This window comes from Kogia breviceps, chromosome 11, assembly GCF_026419965.1.
Source record: "Kogia breviceps isolate mKogBre1 chromosome 11, mKogBre1 haplotype 1, whole genome shotgun sequence".
Classification (NCBI taxonomy): domain Eukaryota; kingdom Metazoa; phylum Chordata; class Mammalia; order Artiodactyla; family Physeteridae; genus Kogia; species Kogia breviceps.
In genome coordinates this window covers 64,270,197-64,289,729 of record NC_081320.1, presented here as the reverse complement: position 1 = coordinate 64,289,729, position 19,533 = coordinate 64,270,197, and the positions used below count along the sequence as shown (strand labels likewise).

Sequence of the window (19,533 nt, the reverse complement as noted above, 5' to 3'; positions counted from 1 at the left end):
AACAGCAGGATTGTTCATGCAGGCTCTGGAAGGCGTTTCTCCGCCAGGGCTTCTTTCTGTGGCCGTTCGGTTTACCCCTTGCACCGCGGCCACTCATGCCTACGCGGTGCACGCACTCGGCACACGCCTGCCCCGCGTGATCGCACCCCCGCGACCACCAGATTCCCTTCCAAAGAGGAACGCCTTTCCGAGGGGGCCAGCCCCGCAGCAGCGCTCAGCTTCACTCGGGCCGAGGTGTTCCAGTCCTAACCAGCCCCGGGCCATTCCTGCCGCGGGGCTGGGGGGAAAAGCTGGAGGCGCCACGGGCGGAAACGCTGGAGGCGCCACGGGCAGCTACCCCGCGCGGCGTGCTGACCGCGCCCCGCCCCTCCCCTCCCCTTCCTCTCCCTTTCCCCTCCCCACGTCTCCTGGCGCCCGAGGGGGCGGGGCCGGACGCGCGCAGCCCGGGACTCTGCCCGCGAACGGCTTGCCGATTGGCCGATGGGGCCAGTGTTCCTCCGGCAGAGCGCGCCTCCCCCCCGATTTCCCGCCAGGAGGCCCCTCGCGGTACTTGCCGTGCCTCTAGTGGCTCGGTCCGACAAAGCGCTTGGGCCTCGGCGACCGTGGCCATGTCGCGACAGAGCACGCTGTACAGCTTCTTCCCCAAGTCTCCAGCCCTGAATAATGCCAGCAAAGGCCCGGTGAGGGCCTCAAGTGAAAGCGCCGCCGCCGCCGCCACCGGGGCCTCCCCTTCCCCAGGCGGGGATGCGGCCTGGAGCGAGGCCGAGCCTGGGCCGGGGCCCCTGGCGGGCTCCACTTCGCGGGCCGAGGCGAGGAACCTCAACGGAGGGCTGCGGAAGTCGGCAGCCCCTGCGGTCCCCGCCAGGTAGCGGGGTGTCGGGGCGCAGGGAGGTCGCGTCAGGGGCCTGGGGGGTGCGCGACCAGGCCCTGGACTCGGAGGTGGTGGTGCAGTGGGGGGGGGGCGCAGGGAGCCCAAGGAAGGAAGGCTCGCCTCGGGGTGGGGGGCTGGGGTGCTCGGCCAGCGCCTGGGCTCGGAGGAGGTCGGGTTGCATATTTGGCTTGAAAGAGCGCAGGGAGCCTTGGGGGGGTGTAGCTTGTAAACAGGGTAGGAGAAAATCGGCTGTGTACGAAGGGTTGAAAGGGAAAGGGAGGGTGCGCTTAGTTCGGAGGTAGAGGAGGACACGCGGTCCCGTCAGGTGGGGGAGGAGGAGTGGAAGGTGCTCGGGGCAGGGAGGAGAAATGAGAGACGGGAGCACTGAGGGTGCGGTGGGAAGAGAAAAGAGCTTGCCTGCTCGGCGTGGGGTGCGCCCCCAGGGCGAGAGAGGGGGTGGTGCCTGCCCGGGGCGGGGGAGGGGTGGCGAGAAGGAGGAAATGCCCGCCGGGGGGATGACCGCCGGCCACCTGCAGGTTGTGGGGCGCGGCGTGCTGCGAGTGGGATTCCCGGGGAACGTTTCTCCTTCACTGCTGGGACGGCGAATTACCGGTCCAGTAGTCGTTGGAGGAATATGCTCGATGTTTGGCTGAGAGCCTCGGGTTCGAAGCCTCTGGCGGGGTGGGTGGGCGGGCCCTCGGCCTGGGTATGGGGGTTGGGGGTGGACGACGAGTTTAGAGCGCGAGGGGTGTGTCCACTCGTAGATGGAGGGGCCTGATTGGTGATAGTAAGGATTGCAGGGGCGGGGGAGCAGCAAGTGCAGGGATCCAGTTGGCTCATCCTGTAGGTAGACAGCATATGCCCCCAAACAGATGAAAGTTTAGGAACAGTGTTAATTTTGACACCTGGAAGTATTGTGCCAGTTGAAAATAATGTTAGTTTAAGGAACAGTGCATCTTATTTTTTTTTTTTTTGGCCGCCCCCCTCCCCCAGGCTTTTGAGATCTCAGGCCCCGACCAGAGATTGAACCCAGGCCCCGACCAGGGATTGAACCCCGGCCCCAGCAGTGACGGCCAGTATCCTAACCACTAGACCACCAGGGAAATCCCTGATATAGTGCATCTTTTGTTGGCGATTTCAGGAGAGGTTGGGGCTGTGTAATTTTTCCGGAATTGAGAGTGAGCCTCCAAATGCCTTGATCTGACTATGGGCGGGGACGTGTGGACGCGATTATGGGGAAGCCTGCCCAGAGGTGTCTTCCTCGCTTTCTCGGCAGTTCAGTGCTGTTCCAGGGCTTGGCTGGCCTTTGTTGGAGCAGCGGGCGACATTTTGAAAAGCTCGCATTTACTGTATTCCAGGTATTGTATTAGGCATAGTTTGTAATGGTAGCCATTTGAAAGGATGAAGAAATAGTGGTACAGAAAAATAAAGAACGCATTCAAGATCAGAAACTTGAGTAGTTGATTTACAGTGTCCAGCGTTTTAGGTGTTATATAGATTTTTTCAAAGTCTACGTGGAATTACAGTGTTATTCTCCTTTAAGCGACCCTCTCAAGCAGTTTCTGTAGTTGTGTGAAGAGTAGCAGGATACGCCACCCCAGAATGTGCCTCTGGCATAGAGGTTATTTTGAACTGATAATTTTTGAGAAACGGGGGACACAGAAACTGGGGGACACTGCAGAAGCTCTGAGAGCTATAGAAGTTACTCTTCTGTAAGGGAAATTTACATTTAAAAAGGAAATCTCCATTTGTAAGGATGTCTCCGTCTCTGTACTAGGAAGAGAAGAGTGACTCTAAATCACCAGAAACTTATTAAATGGAGAAGGCACTGACTGAAATCTGCATAACAACCATACCCTTGTTTTTTGTTCTTTTCCTGGTAACCTCCCTTATTTGTCCCCTGTCCCCGCCACCCCATCTTTCTTTTGTCTTTATAAAGCTGCAGATGATGTTTTAAGTTGGTGACTCGGGCCATCTCCAGGAGTTACTTAGTTTTCCTTAGTATTTCCCACGTTTATGGGGAGGTATGGTATACATGTTAATAAACTTTTGTCTATCTTTTTCTTGTTAATCTTTTATTACGGGGCTCTTAGCCAAGAACTCAGAAGGGTAAAGGGGAAAATATTTTTCCTTCCCTACATGTGCATCCTCTGTAACAGACTATTTTTCATGGCGAGAGATGCACAATGTGTTAATAATGTTTACTTAAACATGAATTTGATTCTTCCTGCATCCATTCTAAACGGATGGAAGTATTTATTGTATGGTTGTGCTTTATGTGTTGAATAGCGTATGCTCTTTGTTGTTTTGAGGTCTGAATTTAGGAGACTTGTAAAAGCATAACATTGTTTACACTTGACCACCTACTATGGGGACTACTTCCAAAGTATTCAGGAAAAATGGGCATTTGATATTAGGCTTCTAAAGAAACCCTCCATTCAGTATATAGATTTGGTTTTCTTTTTTTCTTAATTTTTGAATTTTACTTTATTTTTTTATACATAGATTTGGCTTTCATTCAGCAAATGTTAACGTTATCTACTCTGGCAGGCACAGTATTGGGCATTGTAGATCCTCAATATAACAGTGAACGGGACAAGCAAAAAGGCAATTCTAGAGCAGGAGCAGAGTCAGTGAGCTCCGTGTGCTTTGTGGGGAGGATGGGGTATGTGTGGGTCTGGGTAGGCTTTCAGCTCTCTAGGCTGAGACGAGAGGACAAGAAGAAGTTAGCCAGGCTACTGTGGAGGTGAGGGAGTTTTAGAAGCTGGTGCAGGAAGAGGAAGGTCCTGCAAATTGAGAATGAAGAGGAGGCAGGAGCCTTAGGTATGCAGAGATCCAGTCACCAACAGGCTGATGGGCTACAAAGACACTTGGACTTTTTCTGAGGGTCGTTGAACTCTTTAAAAGAAGTTGAGCATCTTTTAATGGTCATTTGTCATTTAGTTTTTCTCTTGTGCTCCAGTGTTAAAGTGTTTTGCCTGTTATTTTCTTTTTTTCCCCCTTACTTTGTCAGTCAGGTGTGATGCAAAAGTATTTTTCCACTTGTGTTGATGAGAGAAAGGAAGGAGTCGAGGTGACATCAGTTTCAATAAATGGCTACAGGATGTATGTTTATGCACCCTAGGCCTCCTTCTCAATGCTTTATTTCTTCTGTAGTTTATTAAGACCATAATTGAAAGAGCTGTGAGCAAGGCTTCTGACAACTAAATCTGGGTTTTCTAAGCAAGTCTTAGCTAGTTTATTTTTCAGTCTTATTTCAGTGATAATTATCTGTTGATTATGAGAAATGAGGGCAGTAAAAAATTTTAAGTGTATGCCTTGTACTCATTTATAGGAGTGGTGTGTCAGACATTGACAAGTTTTTTTTTCCTAAGAGCCTTTAGTTAAAGGTAATTATCTGCCCTAGTTGTAGGTGCCTTTCTTGAGAATTTTCATACAATTAAATCTATAGTAATATATTTTCCAAATAATATCACACCTAATATAATACTACTGTAAGAAAAGTATTCAGGCTTTTAAAAAAGTATCATTGTGGACTCAGTTTCACAGACCTAATTTGATTTAATCGATATAATTAAAACTGGTATTTAAAAAGATGCTGAACTTACAATTTGGTCAGTGGAAGCCTCTTTTAAGCTGGCTTTTATGACTTTTTAACATTGCCCTCAGAACTTATTTTTTATTTTTGGCTGTGTTGGGTCTTTGTTGCTGCACACGGGCTTTCTCTAGTTGCGGCAGCGAGCAGGGGCTACTCTTTGTTGCAGTGCGTGGGCTTCTTATTGTGGTGGCTTCTCTTGTTGCAGAGCACAGGCTGTAGGCGGGTGGGCTTCAGTAGTTGTGGCGCACGGGCTTAGTTGCTCCGTGGCATGTGGGATCCTCCCGCACCAAGGCTCGAACCTGTGTCCCCTGCATCGGCAGGCGGATTCTTAACCACTGCGCCACCAGGGAAGTCCCTGCCCTCAAAACTTTTGAAAACATCTTTTCATTCTGATGACGATGGTCAATGTCCCTGCTTCTTAAGCTGCTCTCCGAACAACCCTGGTTTCTTTTAGTTTTTTATGTAGACTTCCTTTCTAATAATATTTAGGAAACAGTTTCAGAGGCCAGTTTGGATGATAATTTATTTAGGAAATAGTTTGAGAGGCCAGTTTGGATGATAATTTATATGGTCACTGTAGACCTAATGCATAAGTGATGGGTGCCATAGTTATGCAAGCTGAAGGAAAGAAAGCCAGGTATGTGGGCAGAGGTATGGGTAGATGGGCAGGTATGATGGGAGCCTTTGTTATTAATTGCTCTGATTACTCCTCTTTTCTCATTAGCTGTTTGAAGGTAAGGGAATTCTGCTCTAATGGTCCACCTTAAAGAGGTAGTTAAAAACACTGATAGTTTGATTTCTAAAGTTGGCTTGAGAGCATGTTTCACATTTGTGAAACTTGTATTTACATACACAAGTTTTTGTTAGACATACCCAGTCTATCTTTTATTGTTTATAGGAGCAAATTCTAGCAGTACATTGCTATCTACTGATTCCTTTTTAAAAAGTAGATAGCCAAAAATTTTGCTTACAAATTTGGGGCACAACTAGTAATCGACACCAAGGTAATGGGCTGAAGAGGGAGCAAAAATAATGTGATTTTTAAAGCAAAAGCTTAAAGATCTGTTCCCTGTATATTTAGTTTAAGTCATTTCTTTTTTCTTTCTTTTTCTTTCTTTTTTTTTTTTTTTTCGGTACGCGGGCCTCTCACTGTTGTGGCCTCTCCCATTGCGGAGCACAGGCTCCGGACGCGCAGGCTCAGAGGCCATGGCTCATGGGCCCAGCCGCTTTGCGGCATGTGGGATCCTCCCGGACCGGGGCACGAACCCGTGTCCCCAGCATCAGCAGGCGGACTCTCAACCACTGTGCCACCAGGGAAGCCCGCTTAAGTCATTTCTTATTTTTAGTTGTATGAAGGCTTTTACACTTGTTTTTCTGAGCTGTCACCTTTTCCTCTTACTTTTTTAAAACTGTCCTTAAAATCCCAAGAATATCAAACATTTGAGATATATTATCGTTTTTTAAAATTTATTTTTAATAACTTTATTTATTTATTTTTGGCTGCGTTGGGTCTTTGTGGCTGCACGCGGGCTTCCTCTAGTTCCAGAGAGCAGTGGCCTCTCTTGTGGAGCATGGGCTCTAGGTGCGCCGCTCAGTAGTTGTGGTGCACAACAACTCAGTAGTTGTGGGCTTAATTGCTCCGCTGCATGTGGGATCTTCCTGGACCAGGGCTTGAACCCATGTCCTGTGCATTGGCAGGTGGATTCTGAAACCGCTGTGCCGCCAGGGAAGTCCCAGCTTGTGGTTTTCTGATACCAGTGTGTGGTAGACTTTGTGGTTGAGTGGCTACCTTCCTAAGTTAAGGGAAAGCCTGCTTGACAGTTCCACACCAAGATAAGGGTCTTTGTCTCCTGTTAATTAATGGATATGTTAGGTAGGGTGAAGCACTTAAGGTAAGAAGTCTGAATGGTGCAGACACAGCTCCCTGTTTGAAGATGAGCCTTGTGTTTGACAGCAATAATTACAAAGTTGTGCAGGTCGCTATAGATTTCTAAGTTGAAAGAAGAATGTACCGTAAGGGCCCTTGATATAAGCACCAGCTGAAGCTATGCTCCTGTTCTGGTTTCTTTTCTAACTGTCCAGCATAGGGATTTCCATATTCACATTTTTTGAAGAAAGAATTTTATGATTGGGCCTGATTTTATAAGGTGGACTCAATTGATGATTCAAAAATGTCTAAAATATTCTTTTTGTAATGTGCTTATTTTATACTTGTAGTTATTCAACAAAAACCTGTAAACAGGCTTAGAAAATCTTGGTATATAGTACTTGAGCAGGGTTTATCAGTTGTTGTGCCCTCTCCGTCACTGAGGGACTCTTGTAGTCTGTTACTGGACACTGCTACCCTTCTCCCTCTCTTTTCCCCTCCTCTCCCTTTCTCAGGAAACCTTTAGGGCTAAATCAGCTTTTGTGAAGATTGAATCTTCTGTTGATTCTGTAGGCATTATGTACTCAACTGTTTGGGGTACTAGGCACTTATCTCTTAAGTTTTTCCATAAAGCTAGATTTTTAGGGTGAGGGTGGGGGTAGTAGTGTGCTATAGGTAGCTTTTGGAGTATTTGGAATACATTGGAGCAAAGTCAATAATATTGAATATAAGTAGCGAATTTACACAGTCGGTATGTTTGGTATTCATACTTTGGGTCAGATCCTGTTCCTAATTTATACCATATTTGTAGTACAGGTGTTACTCATTATAATTTGGATCACAAGTACAATGAGTTTGTCTTTTTCCTGCTATCAGTAGTCTATCAGAATTCTGCCACAGTTTTTAAACCTTGAATAATTCTGAGATAGTCTCTAACCTTAATACCATTATATTTCTGTTTGTCTTAATAAACATTGTGATATTTGCTTAAGTTTTTAAAAATAACTTGAAAATGTTTTAAAAAAATCATTAATTCTAGAATTTCTGTTCCTGAATATTAATGCCAGAAAATTTCAAAGGAGTCTTAAAGATACCTTCCTTAAAATTGCTTATTTGTAGGTAATTGCCTTTAATGTAGCTTAACAAAATATTAACCAAATTATGTATTTCCTTTTGGCAACAGTTCTTGTGACTTCTCACCAGGTGATTTGGTTTGGGCCAAGATGGAGGGTTACCCTTGGTGGCCTTGCCTGGTTTACAACCACCCTTTTGATGGAACATTCATCCGTGAGAAAGGAAAGTCTGCCCGAGTTCATGTACAGTTTTTTGATGACAGCCCAACAAGGGGCTGGGTTAGAAGAAGGCTATTAAAGCCATATACAGGTAAAAGATTCACTCTGCAGATTGTGTATGTGAGAGAGAGAGCATGCACGCACACATGAGTCTGAGTGTTAGTGTCTCCCATACAGTGGAATTAAGCATATTTTACTCGAATAAATTGCAGGAGTGGTGTGGTGAAAGCTTCTAGCATGGGAAAAGGGTAAGATGCAGCTGGTCTTAAGCCAGTTTGTTGTGCGGAGTGGAATTTTTATTTCTGTCCTTCTGAGAGACTTATAGCAATATCGTATCATTAAAGGAAAAATGATTTCATGATTGGATCTCGTGATTTGGACCAAAATGCGATACTCAGACATGAAAAGAGTAAATTAAAGTGTTCCCATCTTAAAGGTTCCAAAAGAAAATGCAGCCAACATGCATAGAATATAAATCAGTGACATTCTTTAGGACAGATGGAGATGCATGCTACCTGGCCTTCAAATTCCTCACCTTATGAGCACATCTGCGTTGAGTTTCACATCAGAAATCAGACTTCTGGAACCTTAACTTTCTCTTCCCAGGCCCAGCCTTATTTATCACAGACATCAGCAGTCCTGCATTTATAGCTTCACTTGGGCTGGGTGCACCCTATCAGTCTCTTGGATTGTACAGTGCATGTACAGTATGACTGCAGGATGCAGTGCCTGAACAGTCCAGCATGTACAGGTTTTTCTCCACTATCTTCAGACTCTCCTGGCTAGGACATTGTTGAACTCAGTGTTTTGGAATCAGAACAATGTTCAGTTTCCCAGAAGCCTCTGGGAATCATGCCTTTTGGTCATAGTGCTCCTCATCCTGTAGGGCAGGGACGGCACACTGAAGAAGGTTAAGTCCACACAGAAATCTGACATGCAGGATGGAAAGAAAATAAAGAAAACTGGTTCAGTCTTCTCCACTAATTTGCTATATAATCTTATTTTCTGATTCTGTCTGCATATATATAAAATGAGAGAGAGAGTTGGACCAGATGATAAATGAGGTCTTTTTCCAGGACTAATGTTGAGATTCTAAACAAAGCTTTGGCAAAAAAGGACTTTAAAAAGAGATCAAAAAAGTTTACATTTATGTTGTAATTATTTTATAAAACAACCCGTGTGTGTACTGCTCTCTGCCCTTTAGATATCCAAATTGTTGCAATACATGTATGTGACTAAATCAGGCATGCATGAAAAACAGGCCTTCTTTGGGGGGCAAGGTCTTAGAGCCGTAGTTTGCATCAAAGGGTTTCAAACCCCCTTTACATCTCATGCCTCACCTGAAGAGGTGTGCCTAGGTGTTTAGGGTCACAGTCCCAGGTCATTATAGAAGAGAGACTATAAGCGGTCCTGGGTGACCAACAGTTAAGGCAGCTTAAAGGAGGTAAAACAGGTAATTTCAGTTTCACTGGTAGTTTTTCCCTGAAAATTCCTTCCTTGTAGGCTTTATTGATCTATCTGTATCAATCAGAAATAATGGGAGATTAAAAATTATACTTGATTGTTGTCACTTTTGTTCCTTAGGGCAAGTGTTAAACATTGAGCCAAATATCCAGCCAACAGTTCCTATTTATAAATAAATAAATATATATGTTTTTTAGGTTCAAAGTCAAAGGAAGCCCAGAAAGGAGGTCATTTCTACAGTTCAAAGCCTGAAATACTCAGAGCAATGCAGCGTGCAGATGAAGCCTTGAATAAAGACAAGATTAAGAGGCTTGAATTGGCAGTGTGTGATGAGCCCTCAGAACCAGAGGAGGAAGAAGAGACGGAGGTGGGACAGTGCTAACAGACGGTTTTTACTTCTGTTAGGAGAGTGATGAAAAAGGGTCAGGGGCATATTAGAGGGGTATTTTCCACATATCTATTTAGTATTCATACATGCATACTTCTATACATTCCTGGACTATAGGTCATGTTATATTATTTAGAATCTCAGCAGCCTAACACCCCTTTTTACTTAAGTTCTCAAGCCTGCTAGAAAGACACATGCTGTAAAAGGCAGCACCATTTTGGTAACCAGTATATAGAGCTAGGGACAGTAAGGACATGGTGATAAAATTGGTCATGGTGTGTGGTAATAAGCTTCTGTATGAGGGTGTGGAAATTAATTATCCAGTTTTATGCTCTAATACTTTTGTTGTATTTTGGATTGGTAAGAATAGAGGTTGAGTAACCTTGAAATACAACCTTGGTTTCAAATATTAATGGTCATTTTTTTTTTTTTTTTTTAAAACGGTACGCGGGCCTCTCACCGCTGCGGCCCCTGCCGCTGCGGAGCATAGGCTCCGGACGTGCAGGCTCAGCGGCCATGGCTCACGGGCCCAGCCGCTCCCAGACCGGGGCACGAACCCGCATCCCCTGCATCGGCAGGTGGACTCTCAACCACTGCGCCACCAGGGAAGCCCGATGGTCACTATTTGAGCGAATTAAGTCTTGTTAAGGAAATGAACAAATAATTGGTATATTTAAAACAAACATAGTCATCATCCTCTAATTTAGTTAAATTAATGCCATGTGCTTAAGATTCACCTATAACTAAGCTTGATTTTGTTTTATTCTATTCTAGATGAGATAGGCAATATGTAAGTTAATATAATGAGTACTTTAAGAGAAATGAAAGAAGAGTTTCTAATCTTATTTTTGAGGTTGAGACCAGAGATCATAACGTTACTCAGATGTTTAGACCTGGATGGTAACTACAGAAATCATTTAACCTACTTTACGTATGAGGGAGGCCCATGATAATAAGTGAATGTGCCTTGCCCAAGAAGATACAGTGGTTTGTGGGAAGCAAGGATAGAACTAGGTTGATTTACTGCTTTTTTATACTAAAGAATTTATAAAATGGTAAACTTCATAACTTGTCCAAATGTAAGAGGAGAGGTGACCCTGGAAGAAGGAAAGCAGAAGACTGAAAGTTTTTTCCACAGCTATGACTGTTAATGAGGAGGACATCACCAATGGGTATTTGTGATGTGTGGTCATCCTAAGGACTTCATCAGTATTGAATAGGATAGAACTCTCATGACAGAATCACTTAATCCTATATTGTGATACTTGTTTTAATGTTAGGTGAAACTGAAATTGATATCCCTTGAGAAAGAAAATAGTTTATTTCTGGAGGTGGGTTCTTTTCTTGATAGATGAAGTTGCAGCATATTGAGAGATTCCACACCAATATTGTCATTTTCCAAATTCCACTTTGTTTTAAAATACTTTTCTTTGCCTTCCAGGCAGGTGCCACTTACGCATCAGATAAGAGTGAAGAAGAAAATGAAATTGAGAGTGAAGAGGAAGTGAGGCCAAAGGTGCAAGGATCTAGGCGAAGTAGCCGCCAGATAAAAAAACGAAGGGTCATATCAGACTCTGAGAGTGACATCGGTGGCTCTGATGTGGAATTTAAGCCAGATGCTAAGGAGGAAGGAAGCAGTGATGAAATAAGCAGTGGAGTAGGGGATAGTGACAGTGAAGGCCTGGACAGCCCTGTCAAAGTTGCTCCAAAGAGGAAGAGAATGGTAACTGGAAATGGCTCCCTCAAAAGGAAAAGTTCAAGGAAGGAAATGCCCTCAGCCACCAAACGAGCATCTGGCATTTCATCAGAAACCAAGAATACTTTGAGTGCTTTCTCTGCCCCTCAAAATTCTGAATCCCAAGCCCACATTAGTGGAGGATGTGATGACAGTAGTCGGCCCACCATCTGGTATCATGAAACTTTAGAGTGGCTTAAGGAAGAGAAGAGAAGAGATACGCACAGGAGGCGACCTGATCACCCTGATTTTGATGCATCCACACTCTATGTGCCTGAGGATTTCCTTAATTCCTGTACTCCTGGGATGAGGAAGTGGTGGCAGATTAAGTCTCAGAACTTTGATCTTGTCATATTTTATAAGGTGGGGAAGTTTTATGAGCTGTACCACATGGATGCTCTTATTGGAGTCAGTGAACTAGGGCTGGTATTCATGAAAGGCAACTGGGCCCATTCTGGTTTCCCTGAAATTGCATTTGGCAGATATTCAGATTCCCTGGTCCAGAAGGGCTATAAAGTAGCACGGGTGGAACAGACCGAGACCCCGGAAATGATGGAGGCACGATGCCGAAAGATGGCACATATATCTAAGTTTGATAGAGTGGTGAGGAGGGAGATCTGTAGGGTCATTACCAAGGGTACACAGACCTACAGTGTGCTGGAAGGTGATCCCTCAGAGAACTACAGTAAGTACCTTCTTAGCCTCAAAGAGAAAGATGATGATTCTTCTGGCCACGCTCGAGTGTATGGAGTATGTTTTGTTGATACCTCGATAGGGAAGTTCTTCATAGGTCAGTTTTCAGATGATCGCCATTGTTCCAGGTTTAGGACTTTAGTGGCACACTATTCTCCAGTACAAGTCTTGTTTGAGAAAGGAAATCTCTCAGTGGAAACTAAGATGATTCTCAAGGGTTCATTATCCTCTTCTCTTCAGGAAGGTCTGATACCAGGTTCCCAGTTTTGGGATGCAGCCAAAACTTTGAGAACTCTCCTTGAAGAAGGATATTTTACGGACAAGTTAAATGAGGACAGTGGGGTGATGTTACCCCAGGTGCTTAAAGATATGACCTCAGAGTCTGATTCTGTTGGGTTGACACCGGGAGAGAAGAGTGAATTGGCCCTCTCTGCTCTTGGTGGCTGTGTCTTCTACCTCAAAAAATGCCTTATTGATCAGGAGCTTTTATCAATGGCTAATTTTGAAGAATATATTCCCTTGGATTCTGACACGGTCCGTGCTACAAGACCTGGTGCTGTCTTTGCTAAAGCCAATCAGCGAATGGTGCTAGATGCTGTGACATTAAACAACTTGGAGATTTTTCTGAATGGAACAAATGGTTCTACTGAAGGGACCCTGTTAGAGAAGATTGATACTTGCCATACTCCCTTCGGTAAGCGGCTCCTAAAGCAATGGCTTTGTGCCCCACTCTGTAACCCTTATGTTATCAGTGATCGTCTAGATGCCATAGAGGACCTAATGGCTGTGCCTGACAAAATCTCTGAGGTTGTAGACCTTCTAAAGAAGCTTCCAGACCTTGAGAGGCTACTGAGTAAAATTCATAATGTTGGCTCTCCCCTGAAGAGCCAGAACCACCCAGATAGCAGGGCTATAATGTATGAAGAAACCACATATAGCAAAAAAAAGATTATTGATTTTCTTTCTGCTCTGGAAGGATTCAAAGTACTATGTAAAATAATAGGGGTTATGGAAGAAGTCATTGACGACTTTAAGTCTAAAATCCTTAAGCAGGTCCTTACTCTGCAGACAAAAAATCCTGAAGGCCGCTTTCCTGATTTGACTTTAGAACTAAACCGATGGGATACAGCCTTTGACCATGAAAAGGCTCGAAAGACTGGACTGATTACTCCCAAAGCAGGATTTGACTCTGATTATGATCAAGCTCTTGCTGACATAAGAGAAAATGAACAGAGCCTCCTGGAATACTTGGAGAAACAGCGTAGTCGAATTGGCTGTAGGACCATAGTCTACTGGGGAATTGGTAGGAATCGTTACCAGTTGGAAATTCCCGAGAATTTCATCACCCGTAATTTGCCAGAAGAATATGAGTTGAAATCTACCAAGAAGGGCTGTAAACGATATTGGACCAAAACAATTGAGAAAAAGTTGGCTAATCTGATAAATGCTGAAGAACGGAGAGATGTATCATTAAAGGACTGCATGCGGCGACTGTTCTATAACTTTGATAAAAATTACAAGGACTGGCAGGCTGCTGTGGAGTGCATCGCAGTGTTGGGTAAGATTTTTAGGAGGCTTGTTCCTAAAGCTTTGGTTAGTAACGTCCTGTGTTCCAATTGTATATTAAGATTGGAAAGTCCTCATTGACTCGTATCCCTAAACTCAAGTGACACATATTATTTTGATCAAATTTCATTTGAATTTATAGTATTCAATAAATGCTGTTTAAGCTATTTTTTGTCACACTAATTTAAAGCTATCCCTTGACCTATCACTCAGTTTTCGTTTACACACACACACACACACACACACACACACACACACACACACACACACACACACACACACACACACACACACACACACACACACCCTTGCATTCTTTTTTGTATTTCAGTGAATCTCTTTACATGAACGTTTCAAAAGATTTTAATCTTCCTTTTCTTTTCTTTTTTTTTTTTTTTTTTTTTTTGCGGTACGCAGGCCTCTCACTGTTGTGGCCTCTCCTGTTGCGGAGCACAGGCTCTGGACGTGCAGGCCCAGCAGCCATGGCTCAAGGGCCCAGCTGCTCTGCAGCACGTGGGATCCTCCCGGACCGGGACACGAACACGTGCCCCCTGCATTGGCAGGCAGACTCCCAACCACTACGCCACCTGGGAAAGCCCTCTTCCCTTTTTCTTTTAGCCCAAGGTGTCACACTTTCTTTTCTACAGTTGATTTCTAAGAGCCCTGATTTACGTATTTGGAATTTGGTAACCTTTTCAGCTTCATAAGTAATTTCCTTTTTCTTTAAATTTCATGGCCAGGTCATTTGGAGCCTTTGGTTGTTTTACAGTTTTGGGTTTTTTCTGTTGTAAAAATGCAGCAACCATAGTTTACCCAAATTTGTAACAAAACTATTTTAGTCTGAACACAACTGTCCAGAATAAAATGGCATCCTATTGTTTTTTTTTTTTTTTTTAATTATTTTTTATTTTTTGGCTGTGTTGGGTCTTCGTTACTGTGCGTGGGTTTTCTCTAGTTGCGGTAAGTGGGGGCTACTCGTCGTTGTAGTGCGCGGGCTTCTCGTTGTGGCTTCTCTTGTTGCGGAGCACGGGCTCTAGGCGCACAGGCTTCAGTAGCTGTGGCACGTGGGCTCAGTAGTTGTGGCTTGTAGGCTCTGGAGCTCAGGCTCAGTAGTGTGGCACATGGGCTTAGCTACTCCATGGCATGTGGGATCTTCCCGGACCAGGGCTCGAACCCATGTCCTCTGCATTGGCAGGGAGATTCTTAACCACTGTGCCACCAGGGAAGCCCCTATTTTGTTTTTGAGTTTGTATCTATCGTGGTTTTTGCGTGTGCCACATTTATTCCTTAAGCCAATACAGTTTTAAACAATTTGGTAGGTAATGTAAAATCATCCCTCAGCTCAGGTGTTCAAAATTGGTGAATATATTTTCCTCTTAAGATTGTGCCTATTGTCAGAATGTTCTGCTTCTAAGAAGTGTTAGCTCCATGATTATATCAAGGAGAGACCACTACAGCATCTCTCTGTTGTATCTTAGCTTTCCTTTGGCATACCTCTGGTTTAGATATTAGAGGACTTAAAATCTACTTTGAGGGGAAATTTTCTTGGGCTTGAAATTGGAAGTTATTTCTCATTTCAGTACAAGTGCTATAAGACATGTAAAACATTTAGGCTGATGACTTATTTTTGTGCATTTAAAACAATGTCACTAGCGTGCTTACTTTTAGAAAAAAAGCTGCCATGTCTAAAGAGCAAGTAGAGCATGCCACCTCCACTAAAAAAACATTTCTGGAAGACTTCTTATAGAAGTTGGGCCTTTGTGCTTATCAAGATACCTCAAAAATGATGAAGCTTCACTTTTGACCTCTCTTTAACAGATGTCTTATTGTGCCTGGCTAACTACAGTCGAGGGGGTGATGGTCCTATGTGTCGTCCAGTAATTCTGTTGCCAGAAGAAGATACTCCTCCCTTTCTAGACCTTAAAGGATCACGCCACCCCTGCATTACGAAGACTTTTTTTGGTGATGACTTTATTCCAAATGACATTCTAATAGGCTGTGAGGAAGAGGAAGAAAATGGCAAAGCTTACTGTGTACTTGTTACTGGACCAAATATGGGGGGCAAGTCTACACTCATGAGACAGGTAAACTTGAAGTTTTGTTACACCAAATTATTTGTAACAAAGAGTGAATATAGTACATATTTAAGCCACCGTTTCCCAAGGAGCATATGATATAATTCAGTCATTGACTTATTAGGAAGCAAAGGGAAACTCCTTGAGTCATGAAACTAAGAACTGTATTCTAATTGGTCAAATATTTGCCTGATGTTAAGTGAAGTATATTATTAAGGTGAAGGTGGTTTCAGGCCATGAGTTTTTTTTATGAACTCTTTGATTGAATTCATTCATTTCCTGTGAATGCAGAGGTATTCATAATGAATGAAAATTATACAAATGTTTTATGTTTGTTCTTAAATTAGGATCATTTCTAGGAATGCTTATACAGAACCATTGCACTTGTTATACAGGAAAGTGATTCATGACCTCTAGTTAACTGTTGGGAACTGCTTTTAGGGAAGACAATTAAGTATATTTTTCTGACCTTCTGCCAGGGGTTAGCTAGCTACTGAGCTAAATATGATTTAGATTTTAAAGGGTTGTAGAAAAAAAACAATGTGTAACAGACATTGGGCCTTTGACAAAAAATGTTTGCTGACCCCCTAACTCTGCTGTGCTGTATTATATTTCTGTACAAATTTGCTAACTAGAGAGGAGCAATAGTGTAGTAAGGTGGTTTTCAACCTCCTTTTCATTTTTAAGTCAAAAATCATCTAGAGAGCACAACAAAAAAGTACCTGGGAGTTGGGGTGTGTTCATCCTCTGAAACTGATTGTTTGGTCTGGAATTGGTTCTAGGCATCAGTAGTTTTAGGTTGAGAATCACTAATGTAGTAGGTTAGCATATAGGTGTTGAGGTTTCAAATAAAGCCAGTTAGGCCCTAAGCCTCATGCCTTCCTAAGCCTCACTTTTCCTACTTAGGTTTGTGAAGATTTTTTTTTAGAGTGCCTAACTACTAGTTAATAAATATTTATTAGGGCTTATTATCTCTGTCTTCTGGATATACATAGATATCTCTGTTCTCTAACACCAGTCATAAAAGACCTTTTTCTCCCTCATTCACAGGCTGGCCTACTAGTTGTAATGGCCCAGATGGGTTGTTACGTACCAGCTGAAGTGTGTAGGCTCACAGCAATCGATAGAGTGTTTACTAGACTTGGTGCCTCAGACAGAATAATGTCAGGTGAGTTCTTTTTCCTACCTAAGGCTCTGTTATTTGACAGTTCATTTCTATATTTTAGGTGTTAAACACATCTACCTTTAAATAGGATGTTTTATTTTTTTCCGGTGTTACGCAAGGCAGAATGCTTTCAGACACTTGAAAGCATTACTCTTAGTACCACGGTAGTTCATAATAGATTCAAAGGATATGAACCTAAAAGATGAATCTACTGTTACAATAGGATTCTTAAAATGATGACCTATTTGTGATTTTTTTTTTTTTTTTAGGTGAAAGTACATTTTTTGTTGAATTGAGTGAAACTGCCAGTATACTTACACATGCAACAGCACATTCTCTGGTGCTTGTGGATGAATTAGGTAAGATATTAAAATTTCCAAAACATTAGTACAAAGAATTATTTTTCTGGAAAATGGTCTGAAGGACACATCTCAAAGAAAAAGACTATGAATACACTCACCTTTGTCCATAGACCCCACAGTTGGCCCTAAGGAGGCAGTTTTACAGGGATAATTAGAATATTTTTATTGGATAATGAGGCTATTTAAAGAGAACTAAAAGGAAGTTTCTGAAGTACAGTGGTACTCGAGTAGTATTCCTGAACTCCAAGCAGACCTACTTAGCTAGAGAGGGCCTGTTTACAGAATGCTTTTGGATATACTAAACTGATTTTTTTCGTATATAATATGGCAGGTTGTGTAATACATATTCATGTATATTTTATTTTCATAGGAAGAGGTACTGCAACGTTTGATGGGACAGCAATAGCGAATGCAGTTGTTAAAGAACTTGCCGAGAATATAAAGTGTCGTACATTGTTTTCTACCCACTACCATTCATTAGTTGAAGACTATTCTCAAAATGTTGCAGTGCGCCTAGGACACATGGTATGTACAAGTTGTTTATTCAAAAGTTGTGTTTTTGAACGGGTACTTGTATTGCCAGCATGTAATTTTTCTTTTTTAGGCATGCATGGTAGAAAATGAATGTGAAGATCCCAGCCAGGAGACTATTACCTTCCTGTATAAATTCATTAAAGGGGCCTGTCCTAAAAGCTATGGCTTTAATGCAGCAAGGCTTGCTAATCTTCCAGAGGAGGTTATTCAAAAGGGACATAGAAAAGCAAGAGAATTTGAGAAGATGACTCAGTCACTGCGATTATTTCGGTAATTATAACTGGATATAATTATACCATGTAGTTGATTACCAAAACAGTAAAGGGATGGATGATGCACTGTGAAAACGTAAACTAAAACTTGTTCTTTTTTTTTAAATTTATTTTAAGGGAAGTTTGTCTGGCTAGTGAAAGGTCGACTGTAGATGCTGAAGCTGTCCATAAGTTGCTGACTTTGATTGAGGAACTATAGACTACATTGGAAGCTTTGAATTCACTTTTGACAAAGGTGGTAAATTCAGACAACATTATGATCTAATAAACTTTATTTTTTAAAAATGACCATTTTTCCATTTTCTTTCTAGGAAATTAAACCCTTTTAATTCTTACCTACCTTCTACATAATGGTTATTGAATACTCCACAATATATTAAGTCTAGATGTTATGGTACATGCATACACTTTCAGGCTGTTTATACCCACTGTCACCAATACACATAAATGGGGTGGGGGGGGAAGCTATGAAACTGTATAGGGCTGTATATATACTTGTCTCAGCTTAATGCGGGAAATTCTTTTAATTTCCAGCAATTTGTCTAAACTGTTCAAAAAAAAACTATGAACAGAGTTCAAATACAGGACTGTTTTGAAGAGACTTTCTAAAGTGTACTTTTAAAACATAGTAGTTTTTACCTTTCACAAAACTGAGTTACAAGAATACTTCTGTTTTATAGTGCATCCCTTCCTAGGAAGTCTCATTAAAACACTCACTTTGTCTAGGGGTGATTTTGAATGCTGCACAGGGAAGGGAAGGAAATAATAGTCTTAACTTTTCTTAAAGGATACCAGAAACATTGCTGGATATAATTTAAGATTAGTGTTTTCTCTTTCATAGAAAGAACGTACATACTGGGACATGAGTACAGTTACAGCAAGTCTAGGTGTGCTAACAAAACAGGGCACATTCAAGTACAATAAGATTTTGCTTGAAATTAAAAACAAACTACATGAGATTAAAGCATTAAAATCATATTTCTCAATCTGAATACATGTTAAAAAAATCAAAAGAAATGCAGAAGTGCTAGCTCACATTTTTACCATATTACAAAAGCAATTGGTACCCACGTCCATAAAGGCAGCAACAAAGCTGCTTGTCTATTGAAGAGTACTACTGCAAATTGGACTGCATTCAATGCTAGTTGTAAAAACACCAGCTTTTTTCAGAAGTTGGTATCTGTACAAAATTGCAGCTTATTTTCTTCACTTCTGTCCCTTCGAAAGTCTTTACACAGTAATGCTAAAACACCCAGCTTTGAGATCCTGAGTCAATATATTGCCACTTTCTTTTTGGTAGCTTGAGCTTCATAGTGTCAACTGACCTTGTGTATCCACTTTTAATACAGTCTCTTCCTGTAGCATGGGCAAATATTTTAAATCTTCTTCCAAAAAAAAAAAAATGTTTTAAGTTATGATGTTAGAATGGCAGGACTTTTTCTTTAGGGAAGGAATTCAGTTGTGCTGCAATGTGTTAGATTCTATAGGTGGAGCAGAGTCATATAGTGTATCTGTATCATGTGTAGGCTCACCAGCTAATGTACAAGGATTAGACAGTGTTCCAGCACCACAGTCACAGAAAAACCTGAAGCAAAATGAAAACCCAAAGATTAGGAAAGTGAGGGGAGGAAAATAATTGGGTAATACAGCA

The 19,533-nt window shown here is 42.3% G+C and overlaps 2 protein-coding genes across 5 annotated transcripts in view; one reads left to right on the top strand and one right to left on the bottom strand.

The window, feature by feature from the left end:
* The first annotated feature begins 441 nt into the window (after positions 1 to 441).
* MSH6 (mutS homolog 6) lies at positions 442 to 18,170 on the top strand. 4 transcript variants are annotated; one of them, XM_067007643.1, is made up of 12 exons: positions 483 to 865; positions 7,520 to 7,719; positions 9,290 to 9,459; positions 10,922 to 11,578; positions 12,149 to 12,602; positions 13,017 to 13,466; positions 15,293 to 15,558; positions 16,600 to 16,717; positions 16,984 to 17,073; positions 17,447 to 17,601; positions 17,681 to 17,880; positions 18,000 to 18,170. In XM_067007643.1, the coding sequence occupies exons 1-12, from the start codon at positions 609 to 611 to the stop codon at positions 18,079 to 18,081; spliced, it is 3,099 nt and encodes a 1,032-aa protein (XP_066863744.1). In that variant the 5' UTR covers positions 483 to 608; the 3' UTR covers positions 18,082 to 18,170. The 4 variants fall into 4 exon arrangements, with proteins under 4 accessions (XP_058934275.1, XP_066863744.1, XP_066863743.1 ...); XM_067007642.1 differs by having other exon boundaries at positions 516 to 865; positions 12,149 to 13,466; XM_067007641.1 differs by having other exon boundaries at positions 527 to 865; positions 10,922 to 12,602.
* The window catches only part of FBXO11 (F-box protein 11), a 106,012-nt gene continuing 104,615 nt past the window's right edge, over positions 18,137 to 19,533 (bottom strand). Inside the window, exon 23 of the mRNA XM_059078296.2 lies at positions 18,137 to 19,467. Coding sequence (XP_058934279.1) covers positions 19,338 to 19,467 — 130 coding nt within the window. The 3' untranslated portion in view covers positions 18,137 to 19,337. The remainder of the gene's footprint in view (positions 19,468 to 19,533) is intronic.

What these genes read in the sequence shown, in the direction of transcription:
- MSH6 (XM_059078292.2), top strand. Translation starts at nt 609, where the DNA reads ATGTCGCGACAGAGCACGCTGTACAGCTTCTTCCCCAAGTCTCCAGCC. An exon ending in AGGAGGAAGAAGAGACGGAG is followed by an intron (nt 9,460 to 10,921) that starts GTGGGACAGTGC and finishes TTTGCCTTCCAG; the next exon opens with GCAGGTGCCACTTACGCATC. An exon ending in CAGTGCGCCTAGGACACATG is followed by an intron (nt 17,602 to 17,680) that starts GTATGTACAAGT and finishes TTTCTTTTTTAG; the next exon opens with GCATGCATGGTAGAAAATGA.